This window comes from Gambusia affinis, linkage group LG03 (assembly GCF_019740435.1).
Source record: "Gambusia affinis linkage group LG03, SWU_Gaff_1.0, whole genome shotgun sequence".
Classification (NCBI taxonomy): domain Eukaryota; kingdom Metazoa; phylum Chordata; class Actinopteri; order Cyprinodontiformes; family Poeciliidae; genus Gambusia; species Gambusia affinis.
The window spans coordinates 4,063,527-4,075,061 of NC_057870.1; the positions used below are offsets into that span (position 1 = coordinate 4,063,527).

Sequence of the window (11,535 nt, forward strand, 5' to 3'; positions counted from 1 at the left end):
TGCTAGCTCAACCTTTCTGGTTCCGCATCCACGTGTACGTGACAGGTGTTATGCCGAGAATTGCATTCCCTTGTCGCGGGAACCCGCATCGCTCTAAACTCGCATATTGGTGAGAAAACGGACTGAAGTATGACCGAAGAGGCAACTTTTAAAAGGTATTCGTAACATTATCATGTTTCTTAACCTCCCTAAAACGGTGGGTTTTATTTTTCAGATGAATTGAAATAAATACGGTATTGACACCTTTATTGAGACATATGAGTCGAGCGTTTTACAGTCCCTGTCTGATGAATATGCTCTTCCCCGCTTTTTCTTTTAACACCATAATAGCTTACCGCATGAGAAAACAGGGCTATTATGTATTTGATATCACCCATAACTGTTCAGTCTATTAATATAAGAGGGGATGCGTTTTAATTTCTGAGCCTGCCAATATCTGCATCCCCTGTCAATTGACCTATTGATAAAAAACTTACAAGGAAAAGCAGGACTGTTGGTAGGCTCACTTTTTGAACTCTTGAATCCACTCTCTAAAACTTTTATTTTGGCTGAAAAAATGGTTTTGTATTCTATTAGTGTGTAAATGATGGCTAAAGTTTACCTTTTAATTGCATTAGGCCTTAAAATAAGCATTCACCGAAGACAAATTTACCAAATTAACTGTTTAAGGTTTGCATCTAATTTGCATAAGTTAAAGTTAGTGAGGAGGGAGAATGTAACTGGTCATTTGTCTCTTTTTTTTAGGGAAGTCCTGCTGTGGTCTGAGTGTCCTTTCTTCTACCCTCATCTACTGGGGCAACAGCATCAGAGCCAGGGATCTAAAAAGACTCAACAACCTGATAAAAAAAGGTCTGGGAACTACTGTAGAACCCATGGAAAAAAGATGGATTCTTCATGAAATCAAGAAATGACAGGAGAAATCCTGTTGAGACAAATGGCTGTGCAAGAGTTCTTGAGAGTTGCATAAATACTGTATTAATCTCATGTGGGATTAATGCAGTATGTTTTTTGTTTTTTTTATTTAGACTAAATTTAAATATCTTATATTCTTCCTCCCTAATGACTAGTACATTTTCCGGGTATTTGTCTGAGTCATAAACCACACATTCAAATGAATGAGAAATAGGATCATCTAAAAACCCTGCTCTCCAGGAAGTTCCAGACACATCAGAGGATCTTTACAGTCACTTCAGCAGAGAGCTGATCCAGAGTAAGTAGTAAGTATTAAACCTTTCGATGTTCTTAGAGCAAAGAACAGCAGAGTTTTTAAAGTTTTTGTTTTATCAATATTTCTCTAGAACAAGGCACTACACTTGTCAGAAAAGCTGTCGATTTTTAATAGGCAACAGGCAGATTCTTTATTGAAGACAAAAATGCTCCCATAATGTCTCTATTCATTGATAATTTCTTCAATTGTTATTTTACAAACTTAAGTTTAAAATACTAATGTTTCTTTTTAAGTCATAAAGAAACTGTACACGTTATTGCACTTTTAAGATTGTTTAAAGAACTATTTAATGCACTCAGTTATATATTTCTTTCTGTTTTGAGAGCCATCACCTGCAACAAATCTACTCATGAAATAAAAACACTGAGAATCTGAGCAACTGGTGACAAACATCAAACGACTCGGCATCATTTTCGGCTTTTAAACAGTGATGGAGGACGCTGAGTTTTTGTTCTTGTTTTAGGATGAATAGAAAATGACATTTGAGGTCAAACTACTGCAATATCCCAACTTTTCGTTCCCATTCCTTTGGGTGTAACTTCCCCTTCCCCCCCACCAGGAAACAGATTTTACAGTAAATGTTCTTCACGTGGGGAAAAATCGTCCCGAACTGCATAGATTAAGTCTGGCAGGAGTGATAACACTTAATGTTAGAATATATTAAGTCTGTGGTGGTTGAACGTTAAAATGAACTGAATGGTAAAACTGTACACTTTGCTTTTTGTTTGAAATATTTATTGTTGTTCGCATCGTTTCTTATTCTTGAGTTTGTCTCTCAGCCACAATAAGCAATTTGGAAAAATTTAACACACTCGCATTAAAAGATTGTTTTTCTGATCAAGTAGAAAAGTGACCTCGTTTTGCTTTAACGCAGTGGTTCCCAAAGATTTTCTGGGCCTCCCTATGGATTACGATAAAATTCCCCCTCCCAAAAAAGAAAAAAGAATCAACTGGGCACACACATCGTTCAACCAGACATAAAGAGCCACAGCGTTCAGAGGCTGCCAGGTGATTTCAATGCAGTTTTTTTTTCTCAAAACAGCTGCTGCTGAGAGGGAATAAATATAAAAGTGAAAAAAAAAAGGCTGCTGTTATTTTAGGCATATGGTGTCATTTGGCATAGAGATCTGATGTTTTACAGTGTGCTCTACTTTTTCTCTTACCACTGAGACTCATTTGAGACTCTATATTGGATCAATTAGCAACTGTTGTAATGAGCGCTGGAGCAGCAACGCTTGTAAGACACGGGGCAGAAACATTGTTTTCATTACACAGCCTGGTAAATCATTCTTTAGCACATCAGATACGTTAGCATTCACACTTTGATATGTAGGTAGGTCAGGCTGCAGCACATATGTGGCACAGCTAGAGAATTTACTGTAACGCTCCTGAAATGTTAGCCTGATTGTTGCCTTCTCACGCTGTTCAGCTCGATTTAGATCTCGCTTCGTCTGGGCTTTCTCCCATTCACTTTGATTCCCCTCTAGAATTTCAGAGAACTGCAGAAAATGTGAACAATGACGTCAGTTTTCTGTGCTGTTGTAGAATTGTATTCTATCAATGGCAGCAGAGGAAGTGAACGAATATTAGATTATCATTTGGCACGGCTCGTCTCTCTTCAGAGTGGAGGATGGTTGTTTACAGTGCAGGCAATTTTCAGTAAGCTTCACAGCGTCGAACTTGCACATTACATGCGTCAACATTAGCAACTGGGTAAAATGCAAAACCTGGCCTCCAGGAAGTAATCATTTTCATACAGTCAAGAGCCAAGACTCTATAACCCGTAGAGCAGGGAACTGGTTTTTAGCATTATGTAATCTCATACTGCATTTATAAAGATTTACCTACCTCAGCATGTCAAATGCTTGAAGAGGATCCAGATCACAGCAACCTGAACAGTGACCATATATTCCCTGATAGGTAGTAGATACTCTGAATATACAATGAAATACGTTTTACCAAATTTAGAACAATTCCTCTAACCTCTATGACTTCTCCTTCACACTTGTGAAAGTTTGTTTTTGTTTTGAGATTCTTTAGTTGTTGCTGTTTTGTTTTTTTTTTCTTTAAGCCTCCCTGGTTCTTTAAATAAACATTTCTGTTGGCGTTGCTTTTAGTTATTTCAGGGCATCTGATGAATTTTAATATTGGACCCCCCCAAAAAAATAGGAGTTTACATTTGAGCTGATGATAAGGTTAAACAAAATCATGAAAATTGTAATTTTAACTTTGTGGTATGCAATTATGTAATTACACTCAATGAAAGGTAAATAAATGTGCTACTATAGATGATGGCATGAAGACAGGAAATCAAGTTTTTTAAGACACTCAGTGCATGCGGTAATTTGACGTTGTCATAATAATTATAATGATTTCCACAAACGTAGTTCAGCTGTCTGCCGTCTCTCTGTTCACCATCACAGGAGATGGAAGAAAAAGGTGGCGAACAGCAGCTGAAACACAAGACCAGAGACCTGTCCAGGCAGATCGATGAAGTGAAGGAGACCATGAAGAAAAATTTGGAAGAGCTCCTCCGCCGAGAAGAAAATCCGGAAAAACTCATGGAAGTGTTAGAGTATCTGAAAAACAGGGTCAGTGTCTTCAGTCACACGTAGATCTTCCTAAAACCGAATGGAATATTTGGACTCTTTCTTTCATAAGAAAATTTAAAAAAAAATAAATAATAATCTGTGATTGCAGTGAAAGATCACAGCCAAACCAGTTTAGCAAGACAGGAGCTAAAGTGAATAAATGACGTTCAGCCTTCGTGAGCTGCTCCACCAAACCTTTAATTAGGTGCTTTTTAGTCGGGCATTGTCGCAGCTCGCAAAGAGAACGAGCTCATTAACCCAACAGCTCTCCGTGGTTTGATCAGACGCTCCTCTGTGCGGTCGGGGTCATGTAGCTACCAGACATCACTGATGAGCTTCAGTCCTAATCAAGTTAATGGACACATTCATTACCTACAGCTCACATTCTGTTTTACATTCAGAATTATTACAATTTAATGCCAATATTTATTTATTTAGTACCTTTCCAACAGCTTAACCTGCACAGGTTAAATACAAACAAGGATAAGTAAAATACTTAACAGTAACACAATCAAATATTTGTTTAAAAAAAAAAGGTCTTAAAAAGGCTATAAGAGTAGCTATTCACCTGTAAGATAAAGTATTAAAATAAAACTTGAAAACTAATTTCTGTATTTACTATCTTTGTGTGGTATTTTACCACTTTAGGATAATTAGCACATTTTTAATTGAATTTTGAATTTGAATTAAGGTTTGTTTGACAATGCAAAATCTTTAAGTGCGGGGGGGCCGGGGCGCCGAACAGGGGGGGAAAGTTATGACAATTCTAAGGGCCCCTGGGCGACACGGGGCCTCCACAATTTATTTATTTATTGTTCATAGAAATTAAAAAACACTGATGCCCTGTGAATTACAAAATGAATCACATTGTGTTTTTGAATATTGTTTTCAGCAGCAAAAACTTAATGTTACCCCTCCCAGACCAAAAAACACACATCCATATTTCCCCTGGATCGGCATGAAATGGTTCGTTCCTCGTGGCGCAGCTTGAGTGACGGTGCTCAGCAGCAGTTAGAACAAGAACGACTGCTGCAGTTACTATGCTGCTGAGAAAAATAATAAAATCAGGTTTTCAAAAAATAAAAAATAGAGAGAAAAAGAAAAAGATGTCAATTTATAACCCAGTTTTTCTCCGAGAAGAGGGTAGAGAGATTATCAACCATTTAGCATAGTTAGCTTAGCTACAAAATGTTTGCCTCCTTTTCACTAGCATTTAATGAACTAAAGAAAAAAATTACCAACATATTGATATATTTAACCTGTCCCATGTACCTTTTACCACTTGACAACAGCTGAGTCAGTCAGCAGCAGCTCTAACTCACGTCCTCTCCTGACCCGTCCTCTCCTGAGTGAAATTAAAGCTGCAGTATGTCACTTTTATATAATTTTTTTTTTCACATATTTGTTAAAACTGTCATTATGTCGTGACAGTATGATATAAGAGATAATCTGTGAAAAATCTATTTTCTCTGCCTTCTCAAAGTGCTATCTAGAAATAACCAGTCAGCGGCAGGAGAGTTTTAGTGCTGTCAATCACAATCTCATGTGGTGCTGCTCATCCTTTCTCCCCCTCGCTCTGTGCTATGCTACAGATAGCATAGCCTGTTGTGAGTGCTCAGTCTAGTTAGCATAGCTACCAATGATGGCAGATAAACGGTTTCCTGTAATGATAAGTTGTATTTCCACCATTAGCACATTTAGCAGTGAGTGAATGAAGTTGATTGACAGCACTAAGACCCTCCTCCTGGTTCTGATTGGTTGTTTTGGTTGGAACGTTGCATTACTTTATCTAGCAAGAGTAACTGAGGAACGAGGTGGAAGAGATTGATTGTTTTCACAGATTATCTGTCTCATAACAAACTGTCACAACATGGTGACAGTGTTAACAAATATGGAGAAAACATATTTTTCATTAAAGTTCTATACTCCAGCTTGAATAAAAAGCAACTACAAAGCATTTTTTTGAGAAGTCTGGATTGCTTTATGTGTATTTTCCACGTTGCTCTTGATTGTTGCTCATGGGGAAAGACATTTCAGTAATCTAAAACTAATAGAAAAAAATTGAGCAACCTACTTGCAAACTGTATGCAGACTGTTGGATGTTAAATTCATGAGCAGTAAATATTCGGCTAGTTATCAGTATTGAACCAAAGAAAGCAAGGCAGTTGGAAGCCTTTAAAATTTTGACGCTTTTTATGGTCAAATAGACTCAAAACTTTGTAACAGAGGCTGCGCAGGGGGGCCCCAATCTATTTTTTTTGTCAGGGGGCCCAGGATTCCCGGCAGCGCTCCTGTAGGGGTTACGGGGCACATTACATGCGTCAACATTAGCAACTGGGTAAAATGCAAAACCTGGCCTCCAGGAAGTAATCATTTTCATACAGTCAAGAGCCAATACTCTATAACCCGTAGAGCAGGGAACTGGTTTTTAGCATTATGTAATCTCATACTGCATTTATAAAGATTTACCTACCTCAGCATGTCAAATGCTTGAAGAGGATCCAGATCACAGCAACCTGAACAGTGACCATATATTCCCTGATAGGTAGTAGATACTCTGAATATACAATGAAATACGTTTTACCAAATTTAGAACAATTCCTCTAACCTCTATGACTTCTCCTTCACACTTGTGAAAGTTTGTTTTTGTTTTGAGATTCTTTAGTTGTTGCTGGTTTGATTTTGTTTTTTCTTTAAGCCTCCCTGGTTCTTTAAATAAACATTTCTGTTGGCGTTGCTTTTAGTTATTTCAGGGCATCCGATGAATTTTAATATTGGACCCCTCCGTCCCCAAAAAAATAGGAGTTTACATTTGAGCTGATGATAAGGTTAAACAAAATCATGAAAATTGTAATTTTAACTTTGTGGTATGCAATTATGTAATTACACTCAATGAAAGGTAAATAAATGTGATACTATAGATGATGGCATGAAGACAGGAAATCAAGTTTTTTAAGACTCTCAGTGCATGCGGTAATTTGACGTTGTCATAATAATTATAATGATTTCCACAAACGTAGTTCAGCTGTCTGCCGTCTCTCTGTCCACCATCACAGGAGATGGAAGAAAAAGGTGGCGAACAGCAGCTGAAACACAAGACCAGAGACCTGTCCAGGCAGATCGATGAAGTGAAGGAGATCATGAAGAAAAATTTGGAAGAGATCCTCCGCCGAGAAGAAAATCTGGAAAAACTCATGAAAGTGTCAGAGTATCTGGAAAACAGGGTCAGTGTCTTCAGTCACAAGTAGATCTTCCTAAAACCAAACAGAATATTTGGACTCTTTCTTTCATAAGAAAATTTAAAAAAAAATAAATAATAATCTGCGATTGCAGTGAAAGATCACAGCTAAACCAGTTTAGCAAGACAGGAGCTAAAGTGAATAAATGACGTTCAGCCTTCGTGAGCTGCTCCACCAAACCTTTAATTAGGTGCTTTTTAGTCGGGCATTGTCGCAGCTCGCAAAGGGAACGAGCTCATTAACCCAACAGCTCTCCGTGGTTTGATCAGACGCTCCTCTGTGCGGTCGGGGTCATGTAGCTACCAGACATCACTGATGAGCTTCAGTCCTAATCAAGTTAATGGACACATTCATTACCTACAGCTCACATTCTGTTTTACATTCAGAATTATTACAATTTAATGCCAATATTTATTTATTTAGTACCTTTCCAACAGCTCAACCTGCACAGGTTAAATACAAACAAGGAAAAGTAAAATACTTAACAGTAACACAATCAAATATTTGTTTAAAAAAAAAAAGGTCTTAAAAAGGCTATAAGAGTAGCTAATCACCTGTAAGATAAAGTATTAAAATAAAACTTGAAAACTAATTTCTGTATTTACTATCTTTGTGTGGTATTTTACCACTTTAGGATAATTAGCACATTTTTAATTGAATTTTGAATTTGAATTAAGGTTTGTTTGACAATGCAAAATCTTTAAGTGAGGGGGGGCCGGGGCGCCGTACAGGGGGGGAAAGTTATGACAATTCTAAGGGCCCCTGGGCGACACGGGGCCCTCCACAATTTATTTATTTATTGTTCATAGAAATTAAAAAACACTGATGCCCTGTGAATTACAAAATGAATCACATTGTGTTTTTGAATATTGTTTTCAGCAGCAAAAACTTAATGTTACCCCTCCCAGACCAAAAAACACACATCCATATTTCCCCTGGATCGGCATGAAATGGTTCGTTCCTGCGTAGCGCGCTTGACGGTGACGGTGCTCAGCAGCAGTTAGAACAAGACAAGAACGACTGCTGCAGTTACTATGCTGCTGAGAAAAATAATAAAATCAGGTTTTCAAAAAATAAAAAATAGAGAGAAAAAGAAAAAGATGTCAATTTATAACCCAGTTTTTCTCAGAGAAGAGGGTAGAGAGATTATCAACCATTTAGCATAGTTAGCTTAGCTACAAAATGTTTGCCTCCTTTTCACTAGCATTTAATGAACTAAAGAAAAAAATTACCAACATATTGATATATTTAACCTGTCCCATGTACCTTTTACCACTTGACAACAGCTGAGTCAGTCAGCAGCAGCTCTAACTCACGTCCCTCCTGACCCGTCCTCTCCTGTCCCGTCCTCTCCTGAGTGAAATTAAAGCTGCAGTATGTCACTTTTATATAATTTTTTTTTTTCACATATTTGTTAAAACTGTCATTATGTCGTGACAGTATGATATAAGAGATAATCTGTGAAAAATCTATTTTCTCTGCCTTCTCAAAGTGCTATCTAGAAATAACCAGTCAGCGGCAGGAGAGTTTTAGTGCTGTCAATCACAATCTCATGTGGTGCTGCTCATCCTTTCTCCCCCTCGCTCTGTGCTATGCTACAGATAGCATAGCCTGTTGTGAGTGCTCAGTCTAGTTAGCATAGCTACCAATGACGGCAGATAAACGGTTTCCTGTAATGATAAGTTGTTTTTCCACCATTAGCACATTTAGCAGTGAGTGAATGAAGTTGATTGACAGCACTAAGACCCTCCTCCTGGTTCTGATTGGTTGTTTTGGTTGGAACGTTGCATTACTTTATCTAGCAAGAGTAACTGAGGAACGAGGTGGAAGAGATTGATTGTTTTCACAGATTATCTGTCTCATAACAAACTGTCACAACATGGTGACAGTGTTAACAAATATGGAGAAAACATATTTTTCATTAAAGTTCTATACTCCAGCTTGAATAAAAAGCAACTACAAAGCATTTTTTTGAGAAGTCTGGATTGCTTTATGTGTATTTTCCACGTTGCTCTTGATTGTTGCTCATGGGGAAAGACATTTCAGTAATCTAAAACTAATAGAAAAAAATTGAGCAACCTACTTGCAAACTGTATGCAGACTGTTGGATGTTAAATTCATGAGCAGTAAATATTGGGCTAGTTATCAGTATTGAACCAAAGAAAGCAAGGCAGTTGGAAGCCTTTAAAATTTTGACGCTTTTTATGGTCAAATAGACTCAAAACTTTGTAACAGAGGCTGCGCAGGGGGGCCCCAATCTATTTTTTTTGTCAGGGGGCCCAGGATTCCCGGCAGCGCTCCTGTAGGGGTTACGGGGAGGCAAAAGCAAATTAAGAGTTGAAAAGCATCAAGCTGTAAACCTGCTTGAATTCTAAGGTCCAAGCTCTCTCCACGGACTCCAGTGGGACTTTTTTCCTCTTTGTTTCAAACACACCTTCCTTCACAAAGCACATCCTCACCCTTCCAAGAATCACACAAATTGCTTTTTCTTTTTTCTTTTTTTGTTATTTCCTCTGCTCAGGCTTATAATTTCCGCCGTACAACTAAGAAAGTGTCTCGCTCCTACTGGTGGAAGAACGTCAAGCTGATGGTAGCCGTGGCCGTGATCGTCCTCATCATCGTCGTCGTTATCGTCCTGCTGGCCGTCAGGGTCATTCCCACCAGCCCGCCTGTGGCTCCTGCAGCCACGCCCACCTCCAAGCCCTGAACACACATCAACACAAACATTGATTATTGATTATGGACGCATTATACAGCGTTTCACAACAAACTAAAATAGAATTGACAAATTAGTTGATAGTATAAATTATTGTATTGTAGTCATGTTGCTATTCAGTCAATTTAAAGCAGCCATTTCACTACACAATCAAGAAACTGTTATGTTCAGTTGTTCAGAAAACCCTGCATAGAGGAGGCGATCAGATCAATTTGAAATATCCATAATCCTGATACTAAGTCGGTATCAGTATCGGCTTGATATTTGAGATCAAAACTTTAGTTTCAAATTCCCGCTTGAAATATTTTTTGTTGTTGTTTCTCAAATCTACTTTTAAAGAAAATATTTTACTTTAATTTGCTCTGATCTTTTTTTATTATTATTTTGCACTTTATTTTAGGAAAAATTTCCACATCTTTTTTTAATGTTTCTGGTCATCATGTTAAGAAAGAAATTATTAAAATATTTTGTGGACACCTTTTATATTTGTGGACACATTCATATTGCTGTCCCTTCAATGGGGCTTACACCAGCACTACACACGTCACCCCAATGATTCAATAATAACTTTACCTAATCACATGCCAGACCATGCAAAGACTCTGTCTGCGTTGGTGAAGATTCTCTCACATGAGCGTACTGCAGTCTGAAAATAATTTGACTAATTCAGCTACTAAGTGTTGCTATGAACATGCTACGAGTTTCAACATGTATGTTATTGTCTCAACATAGATGGCAGGATAGGAAATAGTGTGACTGCCTCTCAGTGCTTAAAAGTTTTAATGCATCTTCTTTGTGAAAGCAACTCATTGTGGCAAAAGTTAATTTTAAGGGCTATTGGTAAAATGTGGACAGCCAACAACCCCACTATGTTTATTCTATTGTTATAACCAATAGTTTCATTATTTAATCTGTACTTTAACTTGGATTTAGCCAAAACATCAAGACAAACGTTTTGCATGTAGTAGCAGTTTTGCCCCACCAGAGGCGCACTACTAGAAAGTTGGAAGCTTGAGAGTGCGCACAGAGAGAGAAGTAAAGAAAAAAAACACTCCCTTGTGAGAGATGTATGCCACGTCGTGAGGCAATAAAACGTCCTTCATCGTAGAAAGTCCAACATTATTAAAATGATCAAACAGGCCGATGAAGGCTTTCACCAGTCAACATGTTTCTTCAGTTACGGGATTCTTTACAGTATGCAGGAGATGAAACCACTTTTTTTTTCATAGAACAAAATTTATTTTGTATCACATCTCGCAGCAGAGTCTCACACATACAGCTTATTTCCAGGGTCTTTGCTGTCCAGGATCAACAGTCCTTCAGCTCATTTATTGCCAGGAAGCTTTTGCTTTTTATGCTATCCTGCAAATTTGATAAGAACAAAGATTATAAGTCCCAAAATGATGAGTCCTGCCACCACACTGACGATGATGGCTTCTTTGGGCTTCTTGGGCTTCAACTTCCTGGTTGTTTTTTCAAAAACTTTACTCTGCGGACAGAAAAACACATGTTGAAATAGGTTCCATTACTTGGTACTTTTCAATATGTGTTATAAGGATGTGTATCATCTACAGTTGATTCAGTTGACATATGAACTAACAAGTCATTGATAAGTGGGCATTTTCTGAAAAACTTGAGTTTTCTGTCGTATCAAGAGGGCTCACTGTCTTTCCACGTCAAAGTTTTAAAAGCTTCATATGCTGAATTAAACAAAAACAGCCTGCTTCATTCATATTAGCTAACAATAGGAAACGCCTTTCT

The 11,535-nt window shown here is 37.9% G+C and overlaps 1 protein-coding gene across 2 annotated transcripts; it reads left to right on the top strand.

The window, feature by feature from the left end:
• Window positions 1-76: 76 nt before the first annotated feature.
• LOC122828412 (vesicle-associated membrane protein 8-like) lies at window positions 77-10,032 on the top strand. 2 transcript variants are annotated; one of them, XM_044111953.1, is made up of 6 exons: window positions 77-155; window positions 745-849; window positions 1,153-1,217; window positions 3,652-3,819; window positions 6,876-7,043; window positions 9,580-10,032. In XM_044111953.1, exons 4-6 carry the CDS (start codon window positions 3,655-3,657, stop codon window positions 9,763-9,765), a joined length of 519 nt encoding a protein of 172 aa, XP_043967888.1. In that variant the 5' UTR covers window positions 77-155; window positions 745-849; window positions 1,153-1,217; window positions 3,652-3,654; the 3' UTR covers window positions 9,766-10,032. The 2 variants fall into 2 exon arrangements, with proteins under 2 accessions (XP_043967888.1, XP_043967887.1); XM_044111952.1 differs by having other exon boundaries at window positions 1,153-1,210.
• Window positions 10,033-11,535: the final 1,503 nt, after the last annotated feature.

Excerpts from the sequence above, each read along its gene's own strand:
- LOC122828412 (XM_044111953.1), top strand. The coding sequence starts at position 3,655 with ATGGAAGAAAAAGGTGGCGAACAGCAGCTGAAACACAAGACCAGAGAC. Across the intron at positions 3,820-6,875 it reads TAGAGTATCTGAAAAACAGG|GAGATGGAAGAAAAAGGTGG; the intron begins GTCAGTGTCTTC and ends CCACCATCACAG. Across the intron at positions 7,044-9,579 it reads CAGAGTATCTGGAAAACAGG|GCTTATAATTTCCGCCGTAC; the intron begins GTCAGTGTCTTC and ends TCCTCTGCTCAG.